Raw genomic sequence first — 25,183 nt, 5'->3', positions numbered from 1 at the left:
CCGGCCAAGAGCGCGGATTGTCCCGCTGTGCTCGGCGCTGTGCGGCCTCACCTGGAGCCCTGGGTGCAGGGCTGGGCCCCACCGTTGGAGAAGGATGGGAAGGTCCTCGAATGCCTCCAGAGGAGGGCAACCAAGCTGGTGACAGGGCTGGAAGGCATGTCCTGGAATCACAGACTGGTTTGGGTGGGAAGGGACCTTAAAGCCCACCCAGTGCCACCCCCTGTCCTGGGCAGGGACACCTCCCACCAGACCAGGTCACTCCAAGCCCCCTCCAACCTGGCCTTGAACCCCTCCAGGGATGGGGCAGGCACAGCTTCTCTGGGCAACCTGGGCCAGGCTCTCACCACCCTCACAGCAAAGAACTTCTTCCCCACATCTCATGATCTCAATCTCCCCTCTGTCAGTGTCAAACCCTTCCCCCTCCTCCTATGGCTCCAGTCCCTGATGATCCAACATTCGGAAGTGTTTCTTTCCCAATGGGGTGGTCAACCAGTGGAAGAGGCGTCCTGGAGAGGTGGTTGATGCCCCAAGTGTCTCCTTGTTTGAGAGGCGTTTGGACAATGCCCTTAAGAACATGCTTTAACTTGTACTCAGCCCTGGAGTGGTCAGGCAGGTGGAGTGGAGGATCCTTGTAGATCCTTTCCAACTGAAATAGTCTATATTATTTTATTTTATTCTGCAGCAGAAGCCTGAAGGATCTGCTGATGTCCCCAGCACACACCAGTGCTGATGTTGCCCCAGGGGAAGCTGGTAGCTCCTCGGACCCATCTGAGTGATGGGGCAAAGAGGAGATGACGTTTCTCATGGCACTCGCATTCCACCACTTGCACACCATTCACTGCCCGGGTGAAGGTCGCCCCATCGCTCGCCAGCAGAGGCTCTGCCCAAAAGGCCCGGTGAATCGTTGTGCTATTCATAGAGGAGGAAACTTGGGCAGAACCTTGTTCTCAAAGTAAGTTCTTCTCAAAGAAAGTGTAGGGTCCTGCACCTGGGGAAGAAGAATGTCAGGCACCAATACAGGTTAGGCGTGGACCTGCTGGAGACAAGTTCCGAAGAGAAAGATCTGGGGGTCCTGGTAGACAGCAAAATGACAATGATCAAGCAGTGTGCTCCTGTGGCCAGGAAGGCCAACGGAATCCCAGGCTGCGTAGGGAAGAGTGTGGCCAGTAGGTCGAGGGAAGTCATTCTCCCCCTCTCCTCTGCACTGGTGAGGCCACAACTGGAATACTGCATCCAGTTCTGGGCTCCCCAATTCAAGAGGGACAGGGAACTGCTGGAAAGAGTCCAGCGAAGGGCAACGAGGATGATTCAAGGATTGGAGCATCTCCCTTATGAAGAAAGGCTGAGAGAGCTGGGACTCTTTAGTCTGGAGAAGAGAACGTTGAGGGGAGACCTTATCAATGCTTATAAGTACCTAAAGGGTGGGTTGAAGGAGGATGGAGCCGGACTCTTTTCAGTGGTTCCCAGTGACAGGACGAGGGGCAACGGGCACAAGCTGGAACATGGGAAGTTCCATTCAAATATGAGGAAAAACTTCTTTCCGGTGAGGGTGGCAGAGCCCTGGAACAGGCTGCCCAGGGAGGTCGTGGAGTCCCCTTCTCTGGAGATCTTCAAGACCCGCCTGGATGCAGTCCTGAGTGATGTGCTCTGGGCAACCCTGCTTTGCCAGGGGAGTTGGACTAGATGATCCCTAGAGGTCCCTTCCAACTCTAAAAAAATTCAGTGAAGTACGTTCGTGACAAACAGGAAAAGAAATCTCTGCCACTCGATTCTGCTGCGGGAACAACATCCCTGTCCTTTGCTCAAGCATTTTATGCCCCATAATATGATTTATTTCAATATTCTGGTTGTGTTTGCAGAATTACTTTTGTGCTCTCTTGCTCGGAGCGAGAGGCTTTTCCTTATCTCATTGAAATACCGAGAAAAAGCCTATCAACAGAAAAAATCAGCAAAACCGTTCCTACTGATTATTTTATTTATAGTTTTGCTCGAAAGGGCGGGCATAGGATAATTTAGGATGGAAAAAACCCTTTCAGCTGGAATCCAGCCATTGAGCCAACGCTGCCAAGACCAGCACGAAGAGATCTGTGGACTTTCTACAAACTTATTGGAAGCGTTGGGAAAAGCAGGAACTGCTGTACCTACAATTTGGAGTTGTGATGGGCTGCCTGGCACTCAAACGCAGGCTTTTGCCAAAAAGTATGTAACCTCCTTGGGTTTCTCTCCTCCGCAGGACAGGATTTGGAGGCAGATTTCACAGGGAGATGAAGGACACGGATTCCTCAGAACACTCTCACAGGGAGTTAGTGAAAAGTCTTTTGGGAAACAGACTGCACGCGCGCTCCAAGGCTGTTGAAACGCCATTTGTTTCAAATTGCAATCAGGATGGCATTTTCAGCACTAATTTCTAAATAATTGCCTAAGGAGGACAATTTTAATACAAGGGTGCTGCTCTCATCCCCTGAGAAAACCCACTGATTTGCCTCCTGGATTTTAAATTCAGAGGTACAGCCTCTGACGCAGGGTGAGCTGGAGAATTCCTGTTTGGATTGTAAAAGGCAGAGAGAGGTTTCTGTCCAACCCTCTCACCTTGGGAGCACTCGACTGCCGTGCGAAACGGGCCGTAGGATCTTCACCTGCTGATTTGCTTTGAGCACCGAGCGAGAAATGCCACCAGGCCGAGGCTGACAAAAAACTGGTCCCCTACCAGCGCTTTAAAAAAAAAAAGTATCTCAAGTGCCTTTGGGCTCCCACAATCGCCTCCCAAACCCTCCCTCTCTCGCTGGGATGCCTGAACCGGGTTTCCAGGTCAGCGCTATCGCTGAAACCAAGCCAGCCACACGCAAAAGGAGGTCGGAGGCCGCAATTTGAGGTTTGAAAATGGAATTTCAAACGCCTTATGGAAAAAGCAGGGGCCGCTGGTGTGTTTTGGGGGAGTTTTGTGCCTATTCCTACTACAGTGAAGGTAAATGACATTAAAACGGGACCTCAAAAAGAGATTTTAAATTGCTTTTTACTGAGTTGAAGAGATGACTTTACAAACAAGCCGTTACATAAAGACTTGGCATCTGCAGAAGCGCGTAAGCACAAGAGTCAGTTGTTTTCCCAACGCAGCTCTACTTGTTCCATTATAAAAATGCATTTTCAACTTATGTTTAAGCCAGTGGAATATAAAATAAAATAAAAAAAAAAAAAAAAGAAAAAATCCTGTCCGTCACAGAGCTGTGAATAAGTTATCTTCTTTTTTTTTTTTTTCAATTATATACAAAAGACACTTTCCAAAGGACAGCGTAAGAAGAATTTCGACAAATAAACCCTCATTCCAACTTAAGTACTATTTACATCATTCTGTACAGGGGTCTTTGAGGTCTTCTGAGACCCTGAAAAGCAAGAAGGGAAAGCGTGACCACCCAAGGTTTAAGAGGGTTGTTTCCAGCTGTCAGTCCCTCCTCTCTCGCCCCCGCAGAAGCAGGGACGCAGTTACCTATAAGCAATTTAACAGCTTGTTCTGGATGTCTTCAAAGACTTGATTGTAGAGCTCATCTCTAGACTTCAGTCCGTCTAAATAAACTGAAAGAAAGAGGTGGGGATTTCAGTCTGGAGGTTTCTAATCAGAACAAAATTTCTGTAGATTAGTTTTAAAATATTTCGCAGATTAGTCTTAAAATATTTCATACTCTATTGACCCAAATAACTTGTTTTTCAATTGGAAAAGCAGAACCATCCTGAAAAAATATGGCTGCAAAGTCTCTTATCCCATTACAGAGAATAATTTCTCTTATTTTTCTTTCACCCCCTATAAGTGCTTATAACGACACAGAGGGAAGAAGGTCTTAGCTATAAAACTGCATATATATTTATATATTTATTTATATATATCTGTATATATATTTATATGTATATATAATATATAAATATATATTTATATATAACATATATGCATATATTTATATATAAAACTGTATATATTTTTATTTTTATATATTTTATATATATATATATTTTATTTATATATATTTATCTGTATATATAAAAAACTGTATATATATTTATATATATCCATTACAGAGAATAATTTCTCTTATTTTTCTTTCACCCCCTATAAGAGCTTATAATGACACAGAGGGAAGGTCTTAGCTATAAAACTGTATATATATTTATATATATATTTATATATTTATTTATATATATCTGTATATATATGTATATATTATATATAAATATATTTTTATATAATATATGCATATATTTATATACATAAAACTGTATATATATTTTTATATATCTATTTATATATATTTGTGTGTATATATATATAAAACTGTATATATATTTTTATATATCCATTACAGAGAATAATTTCTCTTATTTTTCTTTCACCCCCTGTAAGTGCTTATAACAACACAGAGGGAAGAAGGTCTTAGCTATAAAACTGTATATATATTTATCTGGACAGAAAGCAGGTCAGGATTACAACTTGGTCTTAAAAATAGTGCCTTGCATCATTACAGTTGAAATTTCCTTGAATTAAATTACTGACTTCCTTGCATTCCAAAGCACAATGCCAAAGGGGTTTGTGTTCAGGGAGTCTCACCGACATCGACGCCGCTGTCCTCCATTTCTTTCCTGTGTTTCAAGTACATGGGCCAGACGTGTCCATCAAAAAGCCCCGGGGGGTCGGGAACAGTGTAGTTCCGCGTACTGCGAATACCGACACGGAAATGAATGTCAGGACTAACGGGACACGCGGCCTCTGGCACATTGCTACAGCCCAAAGCTCTTCTGACAACTGCTCAGCTGCGTTTAAATAAAGTTCTCAACAGTCCAGTTTCTCATCGATATTTCTCTCATTGATATTTCTCTGTGTTTTGCGACAGGTTTATTTAAGCACCCAGAGCGAACACAGAAGCTACAGGCAGCTGATGAAGGCAGAGCAAGCAGCTTCTGAGGGTTTTCCCGATGCTCATGGAGGGAAGCACCCAACAACTCTGTTCCTTTTGTGCTCATCTCCATAAACCCCCCAAAAGGGGGCCACCAGATCTAAAGCTTCAGAAAACACCATGTGAAAGTCTCTTTCTCCAATTATATTAACATTTGAGGGCTGAGCTGCTGGAGAGCAGCTCCAAGGAGAAAGACCTGGGAGTCCTGGCGGACAACAGGATGTCCACGAGCCAGCAGTGTGCCCTTGTGGCCAAGAAGGCCAATGGCATCCTGGGGTGCAACAGGAAGAGTGTGACCAGCAGGTGGAGGGAGGTCATCCTCCCCCTCTGCTCTGCCCTGGTGAGGCCTCATCTGGAGCACTGGGTCCAGTTCTGGTCTTCCCAGTTCAAGAAGGACAGGGAACTGGTGGAGAGGGTACAGCAGAGGGCTACAAAGATGAGGGGCCTGGAGCATCTCTCTGATGAGGAAAGGCTGAGGGACTTGGGCCTGTTTAATGTGGAGAAGACTGAGGGGGGATCTGATCAACACCTATAAATACTTCAAGGGGAGGTGTCAGGAGGATGGGGCCAGTCTTTTTTCAGTGGTGCCCAGGGACAGGACAAGAGGGAACGGGCACAAACTGGAACATGGGAAGTTCCATCTAAACATGAGGGGGAACTTCTTTCCTGTGAGGGTGGCAGAGCCCTGGAAGAGGCTGCCCAGAGAGGTGGTGGAGTCTCCTTCTCTGGAGACATTCAAATCCTGCCTGGACACGTTCCTGTGGGACCTGTTCTGGGTGACCCTGCTGTGGCAGGGGGTTGGAGATGATCTCCAGAGGTCCCTTCCAACCCCATACCATTCTGTGATTCTGTGATTTTCAACTGTAATTCCAATTAGTGACACCAGTATATCCCATTAATAGCAGCAGGGAGGTAGCCTGAAGGCTTGCCTCTCTTAGTAGAGCATCTTTATTAGAAAGAAGGACTAGACTTGCATCAAAGAATCTTCTTACCTTCTCCTCCTTTTGCACTCGTTGTAGGGAACTGCCAGGTAGTAGCGAATGTCGAACAGGTCTATCAGTGGTCTAGGGTAGGGCAGAAAGGAAGAACACATCTATTTAATTTTTCTGACAAAGTCTTAAATCACCCCAGTAAGTCATAATGATCTTTCTCCCTCTCTTGTACTTGCGTCTATTGTGTACAACAAAAATGTGCTTTTGTTAAGACCCAAGCTGATGTATGAAAGGTTTATTAGTAGCTATAAAATACAGAGAATGCTGTTTTCTGAAGGTCAGAATGGTAAGGCAGGTACTTTTCCCACTCAAATACCAGCTGCTATTTACTGTGGAGGATCAGACACTGGGCTGGGAAGACCTGGGGTGTGAACCCTGACTTTTTGTAGATCCTTTCGAATTCTGCTCTCAGCTGACCAGAGCTGCGATTCATCAATGTGATATAAACTGACTTATCCAACTGTCCGGCCCATTCTGCTGCATCAAGCTGTCAAAACATGCAGGGGCATAGATTCGGTACAAGGCAACTCATCAGCTCCGGTTCCTTTCCGGAAACATAAGCAGTTAGCTCTACTGTGCCACAGTCTTATTAGGCTGAAGAAAATAAAGCCAGAAAAATCCTTACAGCAAACCTATTTTGAAGCTGGTGGGGCTGACAGATTCCGAAAAGCCTGCTGAGGGTTGCAGAAATGCTTAATATAGTATGAACCCAGCAAGCTCCAGGTCCGTGGATGAAATACTCCCTCTGGGGTAAGGAGAAGCTCCAGTTAACGAGATGGAACTCCAGAGGTATTTGTAACCTTCAGGAAAGACCCCGAGAGTTGCCTCCCCAGGGCCAGGCCAAGAACAGCTGGCAGGTTGCCAGTGCAGTCTCCAGTTGGCCATTCTCAGTGTGGCTACTCCGGGACTACCATTTCACATTTTCCATTCAGTTTGGGAAGCCGGGATGGTGCTGCCCATCTTATGGCACAGCTTATAAACAACTCCTTTTTTGCTAAGCGTCATGCACAGCTTGTTCTCTTGAGAGTTTTGTAAACAAAACTATAGTTTGGAGCCAAGAATCTTTTGCTCGTCATGTTTTTAGCATGCGATTTTCTGAAGTTTATATATTTAGCTATTGGAAAATTTCTGTCTTCGCTGCCAGGCTCCCCATCTTCCTGCCAAGCATTTTTTCTTTTTTTATATGGGGGGAAAAAAAAGTTTATCTTTGCTCCAATGTACAATTAATTACTAAGTTCAATTTAGTCAGTGTTAAAGGAGCATGCATATCACATGAGATAACTATTCCTAAATTCCAGGAGAGATTCCAAGCAGCAAATGCAGAACAGGTTTTCTTCTTGTTCTTATCAACAACCTTTTCAGGTCAAGGTTTAGGCACCGTGGTGGGAGCTGGAGCCTTCACGCCTGGCTCAGTATTTACCAGTTCCGATCTAAAGCTCCCCGTGCCCTAAATGAGAACTTCCTACATTACCTTGAGAAAGTCACCTTGAGCACCTCATTTTTACCAGCATTTACTGGTAAAATTTTGCATTTTACACAAGAAATTCCTACGCATGATACCTTAGAACAAGGCAGGAAGGGTATATTAGTAAAAAGGAGGATTTATCCCTGGCAGTAGTGATCTAGCGTTCTTCCCTGGCAAACCGGTAATAGTTCCCCAAACCTTACTTGTAATTATAAAGCAGGAAGCCTTCAATGACCAATATATGGATATCTTTGGAGGCTGGCTCTTTAGAGCCAGGCGTAACGTTCACCCCATGGGAACGGGCAAACTTCACCGGGTTTTCAATCCAGGCCCGCACTGTGCTCACCATTGCCTCCATATCCAAGGAGTCCAACACTAGTTAGAAGAAAGGGGGTGGGTGGGAAAAAGGTACACAATCAAATACCACGAAGCACAGAGGTTTGAGAGTATAATAGAGAATGAACTTGTAAAATTGAAATTACATTAATTTACTATTAAATCTTTTAATAATTAAAAAGAAATACTTAGGAAAAAATATACATTACTGCATCCTATAGCGAACACTGCTCTTACCATCCCATTGTTTAAAGCCGTCTTCCCCGACTTCTATTTGATCTTGTGGCTGAAATATAGTGAGCAATAAAACATTGCTGCAAACTCAGCGTGATCAGTTATCTAAGATCCGACCACAACCTGGACACTACTGCAATACACAACAAAGCAAGTGTTCACTTACAACAATTACAGACCCTAAAACTTAAGTTCCCACCTTTCACCAACCCCAAGAACTTTGAAAAGTTTTCCTGGCTCAGTCAAGCCACTTTGAATGAGTTCTAGCTTAATAATTCAATAGGGTGTTATTAACCAAAGTACTATAGACCCCTGCTTATAAATCAATATATTAAGAACTTAAAATGCAAATATAGTGTTAAGTTACTGTGAAAATTTACATGTTCAAGAACACCTATTTGAACTCCTACTGGCTCTAATAAAAACGGTCAGTGTAGCACAACTGTAAATGCTTTACTTGCACTACAATTTGTGAGCTAAACACACTAGTGAGCAGTTCTAGATCTTTATGGAAAATCCCTCCTCTATTTTAAGGGCTCATATCTGACCAAATTTGTGCATGAGGCTTCTGGCAAAGAAGCATTCCCAAACGAGCGTCCCATTCTGTTTCACGCGGCACGTGCTCCTGCAGTGGCAGGACAAACCAACAGCGTGGCTGCCGATGCTGGAGCACCTCCTGTGTTGGGGGGACACACCATAAAACCACTTCAAGTGCGTTGCCACATCTCTGGGGCTTCCACCTACAGCGGGGTCCAGAGATACTGTGCTTTCTTTGAAACGGGAGCAGCCTACAGGATTTTAATATCATGGTTCTGATGGGGACCGCTTCCCTGCTGCAATCCCACATCAGCACAGGTCTCCTGCAGTCAAACTTAACAGTCTTTTAATTGGGTTTCTGACATAGAGCTGTCAAAGCTCCCCAAATCAACTTTCCTGCTGCATTTAAAGCACTGCAGGGCTGCTTAAATACCCAAGTATTATTTACAAGCAACATTCTTACTTCAATAAAATAAGGAGGAAAACCCAACATGGAAAAAGTGGTTTATGCAGAGTCCAGTAAATAAGCTCCAACTTAGTTCAGTATTTGACCTCCAGCTAAAGCTGTTGTTAAAACTAGAGGAAGCTTTTGCTGCAGCTGTTCTGTGCTCGGCTGTGCCAAGCTCTGCTTCTACAGAAACTGATATTTGTAAAGGTCAGTATCTCCTCATCTGCCCGAGTTAACTACAAAAATTATAGCTATATAAAATAAATAAATGGGAAAATATGCTACTCCTAAGCTGTCAAAACTCACCTGAAGAGCATACACAAGTATATGAAACCTACGGGGGGCCCTGCTACAGCTGTCACTACATACCCAAGCAGCAGCTAATATTTTAAGCAAGGTCGGGGGGAGCTGAGCTTACCTTGAAGAAGTCATCCTGATGGACCACGCAGCAGTTGGGGAGCGCCTTGATGATTCTGTTGGTCAAGGTGGTCTTGCCACCGTTGGTGACACTGTACGGAGAGGCGAGACAGCCGCGTTAGAGCCGCCGGGGCTCGGCTCCCCTCAGAGCGCCCCCGCTGAAGGCCGGGGGGGCCCGGCGGCGCCCCGCGCCCAGCCCATTTGAATTTCCCGCCTCGCCGGGCGCGCCGGTCGCTGATTGGCTGCGCCCGCCCCCCGCCCCGCCCCTTCCTTGCCCGTAAACTGGCTGCGCCCGGCGCGCGCGCGCGGGCCGAGCGGCGGCTCGCGCCGCTGGTAACGGCCGCGCCGCTTCCCGCGCGCGCTCAACGGCCGCGCTGAGGGAGCGCGGGGGCCGCGCCGCCATCTCGGCTCCCCGCAGAGCCGCCTCTGCTCATCCCCAACCCGACCGAGCTGGGGGTGGGGGGGGGGAGAGCCCGGCGGGAGGCTGCTCAAGATGGAGGAGGCTGCGCGGCTCCAGCCGCCCGCCCTCCTCCTCTCCCGGGGTCCTGTCAGGCCCCGCCGGGGTTCGGCGGCCGCTGGGGCCCGGCAGGGAGCTGGCAGCTTCCTAGGTGGACTTAAAGCGCGCCCTTGCCGGCGTTCGTTGCCCAAAACCACCCTCAAAGAAGCCACCCCGTGAAAGTAAGGCCTGCGAAGAGTGCTTTTTAAAAACGCCTTCAACTAATTATGAATGAAGGAAAGCTCGTTTTTTTTCCCCTCAGAGAATGATTCAGCCTTCCTTGTAGCTGCAAGGCCTGTTTTAACATAAAAGGCCCGAGAAATCCCCCTTTCCAAAGGGGAGAGCGGTCAAGCCTGAGTGCATATTTCTAATTTTTTTATTTAAAGGCTATAGAAATCTCATGCTGTCTGTAACCCCCGTTCCGAGCCCGGGCGCTGCCACTCCGTCCCTGCGCCCAGAGCCCGCGAGGCTGGGGCAAATAAAAGCTTTTTAAAGCTTTTTATACAACCTCTCATCTTACTTAAAGCAGGATTTTTTTTCCTCTTCGCCTTTCAGAGAAGCTTTGGAAAGCCTAACCATGTTAAAAACTTCTTTTTTTTTTTTTTTTCATAGCTGAGGCACACCACCCCCTCCATCTGATTTATAAAATGATTTGTAATATTTTTTTTTTTTCCTATTTCAGCACACCTCCTCTTAACACCGTAAAAGTGTTAAAAGTTTGGCATGTGCCACCCTGCAGAGCTCTAAATTAAGTGAAAGCAGCACAAATTAAGACCTTCCAAGTCGCATTTTTTTTTTTTTATTTTTTTTTTTTTGGAATCCTGTAATATTATTTCAGAGGTCGGATGTATAATCTAGACGTAAATCATCTTAGATACAACAATTTAAAAAAAAAAAAAAAAGGTATATAGATATGGATTATTAACAGGAACTTACCCTCCGATGCCTATGATGTATTTCATCTCTGCGGAGTTGCCTCCTTAGCGGGAATGTGGTGAGGAAAAAAAAAAAATAAAAAAAAAAAAATAACAAAAAAACCCCCGCCCTTAGAAAGGTTAAAATGACTTTTCGGGGGAACAAACCGGCACCTGACCCTTTTCCCCCCCTCTAGTCCTCCCGCCCGCCTCTACTCTACCCCCTACTATTTCATTGAGGGGAAAAGGCGGGTTTGTCTCTAATTTATAGCCCCCCCCCCCCCCGGGCAGTGCCCTCCCCCCGAGTCCCCGCCCCGCGGCGGATGGAGGAGCCCTGTGACTATCATGAGCCCCCGATGTCACATTTTCGGGCCGGTTATGGCCGAGATCCCCCCCCCACCCCCCCCGGCCGGGTCAGGCCGCACCTGTTCCCGCACCCCTCGCCGACCCCCGCCCGCTGCCGCCCCCTATAAATAGCTTTCTGGCACCCTCTTCCTTTGCCTAAATTAGTAATGGGGGAGGTGGAAATGTCACCCCTTTTTGCAGTCCCTTTGGGATGGCTGGGGAAGGCAGGGAGGTGTGTGAGGATATCACTAAGTGCTTTTTTTTTTTCATCTTTTTTTTTTTTTTCCTTGAAGTCAGACAAGCTCCCTCTTTCCCTCCCCCCTTTTTTTCATCAATTCCTATTTATTTGAAATTCCTATTATTTATTTGAAATGCATCCAGGAACGCTGTGAGAAGGAATTTTTTTATTTCTCTCAACTTCTAGCAGGGGAGGCAAGGGATCTAAATTTCATTTTGTTATTTTATTTTGTTATTTTTACTTCTTTTAGTGAAGCTGTTTAGAGAGAGGAATATGCAGAGACTGAATCCATTTAACCCATTTGGATCATTATCTTTTGAACCTTTAGGAGGAACTTTATTCTTTATATGTGGACACAAAGTCATAAAATGATGTTACCTTTCCACAGGGCCTCCTTCTCCACAGTTTATTCGTGTAAAGTAGCACTTCTTAAGGTAAGTTAACCCCAGCTGGGCCGCTTCCTCGAGTAAATACCTCTCACCATGAGTAGGTTTTGTGGAATCTGTGCTTTAATTTTCATTTTTTTTCAGGTGCTTCTAAAATCAGGGCTGTCTTGAGAGATGTTGGGTGAAGGCAGAGTTAATAACAGCTCTGTTTTTTCAGACGAACGTGATGTGAAGTATATAGTATGTATTTTTAAATATCTTGTCAGATAGAGCTTAAATCATCCAAACCACTGCGTCCCTTTGGTCTGCCTTTTAATAAAATCAGTGTATGGAAGTATTAAAAAGCATATGTAAGGGCTCCTTGTCCTACAGTGATTTGTAAAGTAAGTAGAAAGGACCTTAGCGAGGTAGATCTTTGGGTGTGTGGTGTCTCTAAATTTTACTGAATTTCTCTGAATTTTTTTTTAGAGTTGGAAGGGACCATATAGATCATCTAGTCCAACTCCCCTGCTGAAGCAGGATTGCTTAGAGAAGTCTCGTCCGTTTAAATTCTTTACGCTTTTGGAGCCTGCAGAGCTGGTGCTGGTATCGTGCTCTCGCACCGACACAAGTACGTGCAGCACGAGGCGAGCGCTGGTGCAGGGCCTGCCCCTGCCTGAAGGTGAATGGCAGGGGGGTGATTCTCACCCTGCTCAGAGGCAGCAGGCGGACGCTGCTTCTATTCTAGGTTTTTCCAAACTGCCTCCATCACTTTCTCCCTGGCTGCAAAGTATTGTCCCGGTATTTTATGGATACCTTTTCCCCAAATTAGGTAGTTTTTTGCCATCGTTAAGTTTAATTAACAACAACTGCTCCCAAGCTGTATTTAACTTGATTTTTTTCTGCTATTATTTCAGCCCTAAAGAAGGGGCTTGTGGTCTAAAATCTTGTTTGTCTCACCCCAGCTGTGGCCGTTGATCTAATAAAAGATGTTACTTTTCCTTACAAAGCTATTTTATGCTCATCAACCGTAAGGTCAAGGCCCAGCGCCTCGATAAAATGAGGTGATCGTGAATAACCATGGACTGCAAATTAGAAGATTTTTAACCGTCTGGGGTGTAAGATTTTGGAAGTCTTGAAGCAAAGATACTGGAGACAGGAAAAGAAATCGGTTTTAAGATAGAACCTGGTGAATTTATGAATGGGATTGTAGCGAGTGGTCTTTTTCACTCTATTATGCTGTCTTAATTATGTGTTTAATGAATAGATCTCGGCTATTGTTGTCACTGTAATTATTATTTATGGTCAACATGAGCACACTATTTGATTGTTCCTGGAGACATCACTTGCAAATTAGACTTTCCTCATCATTTCCAAGGTAGCAATGTAAAATGATCGCTCCAGAGAAATTTGGAGCAGGAATTCTTGAATATGAATGAAACGTGACTCAGGGCAGTTAGATCTCCGGCAGCTGCCCATGGCTTTCAGCACAGTCCCCACACCAGCCCCTCAGCTGGTGTAAATTGTCATTGTGTACTCAAGAGGAGCAATGCTAATTTCCACCAACTGAAAATTTGACCTCAGATTATCTTTCTGCTCAAGTTTTTCATGCCCTTTGTTGTGTTTCTCTCCTGTCCATGAGCAGGAAGGTGTCTCGGTTAAAAAAAAAAAACATTATGTTACTTCAGTGTTTATTTTACCACGTTTGACCTTATGTGCCGGGCAAAAACCGGGAGGCTCGGAAGTAGTATAGAAGTTAGGGGAGGACACTGGTCTCAGCTGCCACTGATCCGGTCCTTGTTTCATTGGAGTCACGCTAATCCAAATATTTTTGGAACGTGCCCTCCTCGAGGTGAGTGGCAATTGCATTCTGCCCTGTTGGATCCACGAATGCGAATGTGCTTCAGAAATACACGTTGGGTTTCTGCATTGAAAAAATTAGTATTTGGCCTAAGATGTGCCAAAAGAAGCAATGCATTTTGAGTACAGACAGCAAACAAAAAATAACTGTGGCAGGAACAGCGGTGGTTTTTAGTATTGGGCTGAGTTGTTTGGGATCAGTGAATTCCAGAACAGTGAAGTCCTACTATCTCTATAAAGAAGGCCAAAACTCTGGGTTTTTTTTTTTCTGAAAACCAGAGGAATGAAGGACAGAAGGCACGGGGTTTTTTGGTGTTTTGGTTTTATTTGTTGTTTTTTTTTTAAGCTCACAGTTGCACATCTCGTTCCCATAGCCCTCACTGTAAAAGCTCATTCTTTTAAACCTTTTCTTCATGGTCCCTCAGTTCTCCTGTGGATGTGCCTGGCTTTTCCAGAGTTTGTTTTTAAACTACTTGACGTGGTTTTTTTTTTTTCACCCTTATTCCTACTCACACACCGACCATCCAGGGAAATCGTATTTACCCACATAACTCAAATTCTCGGATTCCTGCCTTGCCCCAGACTTGCTGTTCCTTTAGGTGGTGGCATGTGCCTGCCTGTCTTTGGCGACCTCCGGCATTTCAGCTGTCTGCTTCCCCGAGGACAAAAAAAAGCCCCGGACAAAAAGACTGTCTGAAATGAATGGTGACAGTTACACTTCCCAGCTACAACAAACTTTACCCAAGCCGTAAAAATATGTCTATGCAAATGCCAAGTGTTCATAAATGCTTTTTTTAGCAAGTTGTGTTAGCCACGTTTCTCGGTGAGTTATGTGTCGGTCATCTGAAACTTCCTTTTTTTTGGGCTTGTTTATCCTGCAGATACGTTATCTACTTGACACTTTACTAATACAAATACCATTCAACAGGGTGCTTCAATCAGAGATAGAAAATGTTCCCTCTCTTTGCATTATTTTTAGAATACGAATGTTTACTAAAAGTGTAATATTAATCTTCTTTGTTAAAACTAAGATAAATTTGGCCGGAGCCAGTTTAATATTCGTGGAGCCACGATGATATCATTTCCCAGGGACAGTTTAGTTTCTGTGTGTCCCCTGACCTTTCTGTGGCAGAATATGACTCACTTATTCTAAAGTTTAAATTCAGAATTTAAATCCTTCACTAATCATAAGACATCATTTATGGTATGAGCAAGGTTATGCCAAGGTTCCTTCCGCTGGAGCCCTGGGGGCGGAAGGGGGGTGCTGGATGGGAAGACACACAAATTAGTGAAAGAACAGGCAAAGGAATGAGAGTAATTTGCATTTGTGAATTTTTAAATCATGGGTTTACTTATTCTTTCCAGAGAGAGTCTTTCTCCAAGGCTTTGGAGGCTGCTCGTGTCTCAAAACCTGTCATACCCCCTCTGGAGGAAGGTAGGCTTTTATTTTAAACAAAAATGAAGGAAAGAACATAAACAGAACAGCACTTCACCGTTAACTGCCAGCAACTAGAACAGCTAATAGTAAGGAAAATTAGGCTAGTAGAATAACAAGCTTAAATAGTATAATGCCTAACTAGCTGGCATCTTGTCACCGCGATACATGGAGTGGCTCGGGTCCAGGAGCTGCCACCGTCAGGGGGGATATTTTCTGCCGCAGCTGATCCCACGGCTGCCGTTGGTGGCAGAAGGTCTGTAGTCCCGAGGAGGAGGCAGGAACAGACGGGTAGACAGGTCACGCTCTGAGAACTTAGACACGGTGGGATCGGGGAGAAGCAGCTGTGCAGGCAAGGAAAATACAGATGAGAACATTTCAGTATATCATTACTTTGGGGACATGGGATTAACCCCAAAAAATATTCTAGAGGGAAGGAAAAGTGATGGGGCCTCAGCGAAAGCACGGGAGGGTAAGTGTAAAAGGAATAGATTAAAAGGTAATCTGAAGTGAAGAGTGTGAGGGAAGGGAAAACTGGACTGAAGAAGTCCAATCAGAGATGGAGAAATTATTCTAAACTCTCAGTTCCTGTAGTATCAGGTTCTGCAGTTGTTTCCCTCCCCACACTGAGCTTCCCAAACTTTTCCTGATGGGAGCCCTTTGGAGCTGTTGACCACGATGCTGCAAGAAGGGATCCTCTTTAGATTTCAGTGGGCTACGTGAGGAATTTTTTTCATGAGATTAGTGGATACAGGGGCAAAAATGAGTAAGATATACAGGAAGTGCTTCTATTTTGTATTTGTGGGGTGCCAGGTAACAATTGCAGTAATTCCAGGAATAAATTTTTAAACAGATGCCAGACTGCCAGATGCTAGTGTCTTTTGACAATTGGTTTATGTTTATAGATGTGTGACATATTTAAATTAATTAATCCTGGCCTGTGTGTTACTACACATTGTATAGTCAGCAGGAACGAATTAGAATAATTTTTTGAAAGTAATAGAATCCCAGTTTTTATTCTCTGATTTATATTCTAGGAGAGATAATATTTCATCTTGCTCCCCACTCAGTTGAATCTTTTGGCCGATGTGGATGGTACTGATGGATGAGAAGAGAGGAAGAAAGCAAAGCTTGAGGGAGGTTTGGAAAATGAAGCAGGCTGGAGGATGAATGAGGCATGAAATAAATGTTCAAGCTTTTCTCAGCAAACACAGAGAGAAGAAGCTGAGCTATAAGGCATGTTGTTAATGTGCCATGATTCACCCAGCGCTCCAAAATATTCTGACAGTTTTTCAGGTGTGTTTGACAGACTCTTCAAAATCAGTCTGAATAGGTAATACACAGACAATAAGGGAAAGTTTTCCTTCTCTTGCTGTTAAAAGCTCATCCTTGCCCATGCTGCTTCCTTCTGAGGTTGGTAGGGCCAAGCCAGCTCTCAGCAGGTGGGTTTTGAGGCTTCCCTCTGCTCTGTCCCTTCTGCCCTGTCACCTGTGACATTCCCAGGCTACAATCCTCCCGCTCCACCTGCCTGTTGGAGAAGCTCTCTGTCCCAACAGGATTTCACGAGGGGAAATAGAGAAGCCTTTTATGTTGGTAGAGTTGCTAAAAAGGAGCCCCAAGAGAGCAAAGAATTCATCTGGATTTGGGCAGAGGAGAAAGGCAGGCACCCACAGGGTTCCTGCTTTTTAGCTTTTGTGTGGTGTTTGTCCCTACCATGTCACCTGTGTGGGGTGCATTTCTGGGTAAATTGTCTCTTTTAAATGTTTCTACCAATTCTAAATGTGACTGAAGTTTTTTCTGCTCTCTTCTGCATTCTTAGCATTACTCACGGCGTCTTTCTGACCTGTTCTCCTGCACCATCCTGGTTCCTGTGAGATGCTTTGGTGCGGTCCCTTGTCAGAACATCACGGCGCACTTTAATCCTGTGTCACCCAGACATACGGGACGAGGTGTGTTCTGGACTTCAGCCTCCCAGCCTTGGAAGCCACTTGCCACAATTTAAAATTGGGTAATTTGTCCTCTGCATTATTTTGGCTTCAATTTGGGTTATTTTGAGTTGTGTTTTAAAGAAATGGTGAATATCAGTTCTGATCCTCATATAGGATATATGCATTTTTATATATATATATATATAGTGTGTATACTCTACTATACACTTTTTCTTCTGACAACGTTAAACAAAAATCAGGGTGCTTCAGTGTGTTGCAGTTGCTTCCCCAGATACAATCCTGGGCTAAAAGACAATTAAGTACTCTCAGCAGGGTGTGCAGGGCTAACGCTTGGCATGTATTTTAGAAAGGAAATGCTGTAAATAGGAGACAAGTTCATGAATGCACATTTCTCTTCTGTTCTCTGAGGTTCTCTCCTGTTTGATGCCATCAATACCTGTGTTGTTACTCTTCACTTCCAGCTGTACCGAGTCAGGTTGTTGCTGTGCCAGGAGCAGAGCCCACGCTGCCTCTCTGTGCTCCCCTCGGCTGCCTTGGCTCAGAGGGAGCTGAAAAAAAGGACAAACTGTTCCCTTCCTGAGGAGCAAACTGCCACAGAGGTGGTCGCTGTGGCACGCGGGTGTAGGATCCAAAGTGGAGGGCAGAACAACCACCTCCTGTTTTCTGGAGTCAGTGCGCTCTCGGTGTTGGTCCTTGTACATTTGATCTCGTTTCAGGGCCAGGGAGATGCCCGGGGCCGGGCTGTTCCTCCCATGGCTGCAGGGTGCCAGGAGGAGCTGGCAGCCCTGTTCTGCCCCCAAACCGGTTCCAGTAATAGAGGAAGGTCGTTTCTTAGCTCCACTTGAGCCAAACTGAGGATGGGGTTGGTTCTGCTTGGCCACCTCAAGGGCCAGGGACTGATGCCATCCAGAGCTGGCCATAGGATGGACGGGCTGAGTCATCCTCTGGAGGATGGTGCCTTTTCCGCCTATTGCCCATGGTGCACTGCAGGGACCGCACAAACTCAGACTGTATGTGGAACTCAAAGATTTGGGGAAAGATCCTGTGCAGGGAGATGATCTTCACTGAATAAATTCAGTTTTTGTGGAGGCATTTTATAGAAGACTTGTAGTTCTCTTGGTAGATTTCCTGGTGTGACTAACATTTTGTAAGACTATTTTTGTTGTTAAAGACAAACAGACAGAAAAAGGATACCGATCTTCAATTTTAGTCAAAACTTGAGACAGCAACACCATACACAGACCAGTTATTTTCATTATCAGTTTTATTTTGTTTGGGTTTTGGGGGTTTTTTTGTAATGTGTTAAAACTTGGTCACACACACTGTGTTCATACTGAAATTTCCCCTGCTGAATGACTGCCTCAGGCTAATGGTTTTTGATAAGTTTTTGCTCAAATAAATTGCGTGGTTGTTATTAGGAGTTTAGTAAAAGCTCTGTTTCGATTACAGATCTGTACAATTCATTTATTTTTAGTTTGCTTTGGAAAAAAAAAGTAATCCACAAAACCAGACACACCCAACAAACTACATTAAAAGAATTTTAGCACTGCAAAATTGTCATACCTATGGGCTAGCTGCCCTGTGCAAAAGAATATTTTCCATTTATCAAGTAATTAAGGGCTGTGTTGAAACACACAAACAGAAAGGGTTGGTAGCCTTTAAATTCTTAAAATGGGTTTTAAGAAATGTTCCTTCGAATGGATATTTGTGGATGTAATCTTTTCAGAGAGGCTCTATTTGAAATTTAGAACATAGTTCAGAGTGGTAGAATTATTAATAATTAACCTTGATTTATTTGACTGCAGGATGACATACTAATAACAATAAAACCACAAGAAATAAGGGAATAGAAATTTTTGGCATTTAAAGAATGAAAAAAATGTTAAAATTGAGTAATATGATGCGAAAACACTGACTGTCCTTTGTCTGATGTGAGGAGGTACCTGGATTTGGGAGACTGTTGGTTGTTTGGGGCAGGATGGGGACACTGAGAACAGAACCAGGTTGATTTTGCTGCTGTGCTCGTGCTTACAATAACACGAGGAGTCAAAGTCTTTACATTCAAGCCCAGTCAGTCTGTATCTCCAGTGCTCTCAAAATTGGTTTATCTCAAAGCTATGTTCTGAGCACGTGTTAGCGACATTGTGCAATCCCTGCCCGTAATTTCTCTTTTCCATTCCATTCCAAAATTTTGTTCTTACGTGTGATGTTTGGGCATTATTATCTTTTATCTAGAGGCTGAGTCGCCCTTTGTGGCTCTTCTCTAATGGACTAAAAAAATGTACAACCAATCTAAAATGAATTTTAACTGGAATGTATTGGCTTTCTCTCCAGCTTCAAATCTCTTCTCAAAACTCAGCTCTTCAGCTCGCATTCCCCTGTTAATCTCCAGTTTGATGTTCCTCGGGCAAACTGACTGCTTTTGATCATATTAGATCATTAAACAAAAGGTCAAATACACAAAAAGTCTCAAGCATCTTGCGAAGTTAACCCAAGGTGACAAGTCGGGTGATCAAAGTGCTAACCTCTCCTGTGCTAAAAAAGGAAGGAATGTTCTGTTGCTTTCTCTCTTTTTTCACTTGCATGATTGCTTCATTTTCCTCCCCTAGGTTGTGATTCATTCATCTGGCAGTCTATAAGATGTGTGCGTGGTGTGACGCTGGATGTTCAGCTGCGTCTTTTATCAGGGAGAGAGAGGCCTCACCACGGAGTGATTCATCCCATCCTAAGCCAGGTGAAATCATCTCTTTTCATCCACTGTAGAGGGAAGCTAAAACTAATTTAGGCTCTGGATCTAATTTTTAGTGATAAAATTAATTGAGATTCATCTCACCCCTAGTTGAGGCTAGTTGTTTGGAGAAGATTCTATTTGTTTTAAGCTGGGAATCTTGGTTTCTGTGGCGCATCATGATTAACAATGATGGCAAACACCTCAGAATAGCCTGTGGGGTAATTAGCGTGTTCTTGAATATTGCTTCATTCAAGAACCTCAGTCCTTTTAAAGAGAAGAATAGTCACATAATGCACACGTGGGAGAAAAGATTCCCACTTGGGTGACAGTTTTGTCACAAATCTTGTGACAGAAGAGGTTTCAGTACTGAGAAGGTGTGAGAAAATACTGACTTTTCATTCAAACTGCCAAAGTGAGGTCTGGGTGGAAAGTCATTTTGTTTTGGAGGAAAGACAAGCTTTTTTTTTTTAAAAAAAATTAAGTCATGCAATATGGTGATGTTATGGTTTTTTTCTGCCTTAAAATTAAAGCTGATTGTGGAGTAGATGTGAGAGCCAGCATGTAATTTAAGTGGGTTTTAGGCACCCAATACAAAAAAAAAAATGAGCCGTGAAAACAAACTGTGCAGCTGGTGGAGAGTTTATGGTGTCTAAACTTCCATTAGAAAGATTGCCAGAAAATTTAAGCTGACGTTCTGCTATTGATCTTAACGACAGCTGCCACCATCTTGGTTAAAAGGACTAGAAACACACTTGGATCATAGACCCAGTCGAGAAAAGTGCGGTGTCCCAGCTTTTATGTCCTCTGAAAGGCCTTGCCTGGTGTCTCTGGAGCAGAGCTGACCCATCCCATACCAAGGTTTGCGGATAAGCGCTTAAGAAAAACGTAGCACAGGTAAATGAAGTGGTGACAAGATCAGTAAACACTTAATCTTTAACTTTACTCTCCCTTTCTGCCAAAACCCCTCAAACCAACAATGTATTGATATGTTTAAAAGATTCTGGGTTGGTGGGTTTTTTTGAGTGTCTCCCTTCTCTCTCTTTTAAACAGCAGCCAGTTCGCTGCAGAGGTCTTTTAAAATGTCTGTTCTAGGGAACGTTCATAGCTTTTAAAGACTGCTAAATGAAAATACTAATATAAAATCGCAATCAGTCAAGTAGAGGAATGGCTAATGGAAAACTACAGTGAAGGCTGATTAAAGGGTATGTTTTCTTTTGAGGAAGGACATCTTGTCTTCTGATGGGGAAACTTTGTTGCTTTGGGAAGATAGCAGCTAATCCTATTTCTTGTGGCCTGGTGTAGTCATAACACCGGGAGCTTTTGAACTTTGTCCGCTGTATTGGTTGCATTCTTTGTGCGTAGAGCGGGTTTTGGCACACCTCAACCACGACTCCCGGGCTCCTTTCTTTGTTGGCATTGACCACATTCTGTCGTGACACACCACTGACGCTTTTGGTGTGAGGCCACTTGAAATGTTTTAAGTCTTTCATTCATTACCTGCATCAGAGGCGCTTCAAAAGCAAGTAGCTACAGGGTTTTTAGCTGTAATTTAGCTGTGGTTTAACACCATACTACTGTTACACCCCTGGGCAACGGGTTCCTACGTTGTTATTGTCCGCACAAATGTAATATTTGAGATATACCATTGCAATTCCTTCTACAAACTTTTGTATATAAATTTAACAAAAAAATCAGAGAGGATTAGCAGAAAAAAAAGATATGTTGTCGATACTCATACGATTGGGGTAGAAGTTTCTTGGTGAAAATAAAATTGTAGAAAAAAAGCCTGCTTTCATACATACAAACAAACAGGAAAAGTGTAGCCCTGTGAATATATACTCATTTAAACAATTATGCGTTTCCTGAATGAGTTGTTTCACAGCATGAATACAGTAATGCTTGTTATAGGATTAGTCTTACAGGTATTCATACTTCCAATTAATTAATTGATATATGTTAATAACCTATCTAAACCCCATTCGAATTAGCCATCTCAGGCATTTTTCTGTAAATACTTGTTTATAAGGGTTTGTCTGATTTGTTTTTTTTCTGTTTAAGCAGCTTTGAGGGTTTTTTTGTGTGTGTGTGTTTTGACAGTTTAATTCCCAATCATGTTATCAATTTGAGCATAAAAAGATAGGTAAAGATAATGTAAGATTAAAGAACTTGAGACAAGTCTAGTTCTGTACAGGTTGATAGAAACCCGAGGGAAGCAATTTTTCCATGACTCTTTTCTAAAGCCTAACACTGGGGGGAAACTTGGAAAGATCATATGCCCCAGTGGTAGAATAGAAGTTATTTTAGTAAAAACATTCCGAGAGGTCCATTTCTGCAGTATCATCATTGCCAGGGAGAACTTTGACTTACTTTATTCAAGGGAATGGCATCCAAACGAAAATTTTCATCATATTTTCCATATGGAGCCAAAGTCTAAATAAAAGATACTGACAAAAAGAGGGGTATGCATTTTTGCTTAAGGATTAGTCTCATTTTAATCGAATATCCACAGATTCTTATGGAATAATACAAAGCAAAAATAATAATAGTACATACTTAACAGCAATCTATGTCTTCTAGCATAAACCACCTAATTACAAACACTTTAGAAAAATGACAGTTCACACATTTTTACATGTAGGTTTGGGTTAAAAGGGCCCACTACAAAGGAAAGAAAAAAAAAAACTGAGATAGATTCTGTTATATTGTCATGGTGACTTTTTAAAATTCACTCTACCAGTAGCATGCTGTATTTTTGACTGCCAGTAAATATGGAAATACAAAAGAGAAAACATGTGCTTTTGTATTTATAGCAATTTTGCCTGTACATTTCACCTGCTGTCAGGCCAATCTGAGCTTATTGCCACCAGCAGTTCATTAGCTCTTTTGTTTTTTCATCCCTAGATATGTAAAATAGAAGATGTGTCGCTTTTTAAAACCTTTACCACTTCGGTTTTTCTCATACCTGTGTATTCACATCTGTAAGCAAATAATCTTTGGAAAAATAGATGGAAAAATTGCAATGAGGTATGCTCTAAATATCCACTCACATTTACACGGTACTGTACAGAAGAAATTGTATCAATTATCCAACTTGAATATACAGCAGCATCTCAGTTTTATTTCCTGCGTCTGTCTTGTGAATTAAAATTAAAATTACTGGACGGTCCCAAATCTGGGTGATTCCTAAATGTGCCAAAACAAGGCATAAATTTTTACTGTATAAATCTGGTGGTTGCTGTGTAACGCAGGGACAAGCGCCTACATTTCTGAAGACCGGATCAGGTCCTGTGACTACCTTAAAGAAATGGGAAGGTATTTCCTAGTCTGTCATCAACCGTACAGGAAGGCATCTGATTTTTCCATTTGTAGGCTGACACTGGGTGAATATTGAATTTCAGCCATTAATCAGACTCTGAGTAAGAATACCACGTTTTTTTGTGAATATGCTATCATGGCTGTAAAATAAATTATTCTGCAGCTAAAATGTGGCTATCCAGGGATTCACCACTAGAAAATCTCGTGAAAACTAAAATCCAAGAACAAAAAAATATTGTTGATAATACCTGCTGTTTGATATAATACAGTGCATTCATAAGTCAAAATATTTATCTTTCAGAGATGTTTTTATGAGGCAGAAACAGGGCCTGGTGTACATTTGGAACATTGACCAGTATAGCAGTATTGCTAAAAGGATGTAGTTTATTTCATTTTAGTTTTTAAACACATCTATATATACTGGCAAAAGTTCTATTGTAAATGCACTTTTACTAGCAACATTTTTTATTATTTCTTTTTTTTTTTTTTTTTTTTTTTTTTGCTGGTATAGCATATTTCTCTCATAAACTGCGTCTCCAGTGGAAATGTAGAGCTCGGCTGGTGAACCCTTTCACAAACAGGCTTTGAGAGTGGCTCTCTTTAAGGAACTGGCAAAGAAATTTGTAAAAATGGCTTCAGCCACCTCGGATTTCTGTTTGGACTATTGTCACCGCTTGAACTTTGCACAAGGTAAGTCCTGGGGGTTAAGCCACCGGTTGACAACTCTCCACCGACATCTGCCGCCTCCCTCGCGGTTCGTACGGTCAGTCTCTCACCACTGCGAGGTGGATCTCCATCTGTAACGATCTTCTGAAGACGAACCCAGCCTTTTGGTGGTGTGTTTGTTCCAGCACGTAGCGTTTGAAGCCTGTGTGGGTCTGTCATCATCAAACTGAGACATGTTGCTCCGTGTTTGGTCCAGGGACACTGCCAACTCAAAGGGTTCTGTGTTTCCGTCAAAGAATTTGCAGCTACTTTGGTTTCAAGTAGCGTCTAAAATCACTGTCTGAAAGAAGTTAATGACCCCCCCTTTTTTTTTTTTATTGTTGCTATAAAAATGCACTTTTTACATTTAGCTCTAGTTTATCCATTACAGGTCGCAGGTTCTTTTCTATGTGGAAAAGATACATAGACATCCATCCATCCAGGAACATAAAATTTATACACTCATAAAATTTTGTTAAAAATTAAAATATAGTGCATATTACTTAGAGTGCTCTATCAGAAAGTGCACTTTTTTTTTTGAAAAAAATTCTTCAAAGAAGTTACAAATTGACTTTTGTATTCAAACAAACGACTTCTTTCGTATCTTCAAATGAAATTGGTTTTCTGTCCTTTTCACAGCTGAACTCTTAACCTTGCCCTGAAGGAATTACTTGGAAAAAAAATATGAAATTTCATGTTCAGGTCTGCTCATTCTGTAGTTTTTCTGAAAATGTAGACACGGTGTCTTTTCTTTGGAAATAAAACAACAAAACAACCAAAACCCACATTCTTCTGGTCACTGCTGAGGATCAGTCCGTTTTTTCAGGTCCCGCGACTAAACGTGATCGGGGTTTCTTATTTTCCATGTATCCTGAAACAGCAGTATTTTCCATGACGTTGTGAACATTTTTCATCGAAGTGTTTAGTAACTACAGATGCATAAAAGGTTTCTAGAGTCGTACTTTTAAAACATTATGAAATACTCTAACAATTTTGTTCATGATATACTTGTAAACTTCCCTTTCAGTGTCCAACTGCGTGGCGTTCTTGTGTGGAAAGCATAGCAGGGGATTTTTTTTTTATCTTAATGCATAAAAATGGTCTCAAAGGAGAAAAGGAAAATCTAGGTTTAAGCATTATCAATGAGAGATACTGAATTCACGTATACTACAAGGAGATTTGTGGCTTTTATTTTTTTTATAGTCTGAGCTAAATTTAATTCCATCAGAAGAGTCTCTTTGGAATTTGTGTGGGCTCCTCTGGTCCATCTGACAGCCCATGTGGGACAAAGGCTGCCCAGCTCTGCAGGGCGGGTTAATGCATCGATTTTTGAAAATCTCCAACTGCCGCTTCGGTCCCGAAGCAATGTCTCCGCCTGCTTGGGACGCCGGGGATAGCACGTCTTCTCTGGGGAGGTGTTATTGGCATAAAAACTAAACTAAAAAAAACCCCTGAAGTGCC

At 43.0% G+C, this 25,183-nt stretch overlaps 1 protein-coding gene across 2 annotated transcripts; it reads right to left on the bottom strand.

Annotated features, from left to right (window-relative positions):
* Positions 1 to 2,994: 2,994 nt before the first annotated feature.
* On the bottom strand, positions 2,995 to 11,016 carry NMRK2 (nicotinamide riboside kinase 2). Of its 2 annotated transcripts, XM_074163586.1 has the most exons (8): positions 10,802 to 11,016; positions 9,371 to 9,461; positions 7,971 to 8,019; positions 7,601 to 7,772; positions 5,933 to 6,004; positions 4,595 to 4,701; positions 3,485 to 3,570; positions 2,995 to 3,380 (listed from the first exon to the last, which is right to left on the bottom strand). In XM_074163586.1, the coding sequence occupies exons 1-7, from the start codon at positions 10,825 to 10,827 to the stop codon at positions 3,485 to 3,487; spliced, it is 603 nt and encodes a 200-aa protein (XP_074019687.1). In that variant the 5' UTR covers positions 10,828 to 11,016; the 3' UTR covers positions 2,995 to 3,380. The 2 variants fall into 2 exon arrangements, with proteins under 2 accessions (XP_074019687.1, XP_074019688.1); XM_074163587.1 differs by lacking the exon at positions 5,933 to 6,004 and having other exon boundaries at positions 2,996 to 3,570; positions 10,802 to 10,827.
* Between the last annotated feature and the right edge of the window lie 14,167 nt (positions 11,017 to 25,183).

This window comes from Numenius arquata, chromosome 25, assembly GCF_964106895.1.
Source record: "Numenius arquata chromosome 25, bNumArq3.hap1.1, whole genome shotgun sequence".
NCBI classification, from domain to species: Eukaryota; Metazoa; Chordata; class Aves; order Charadriiformes; family Scolopacidae; genus Numenius; species Numenius arquata.
Note: the sequence above shows the minus strand (reverse complement) of the source record. Positions and strands in the feature narration are given on the sequence as shown.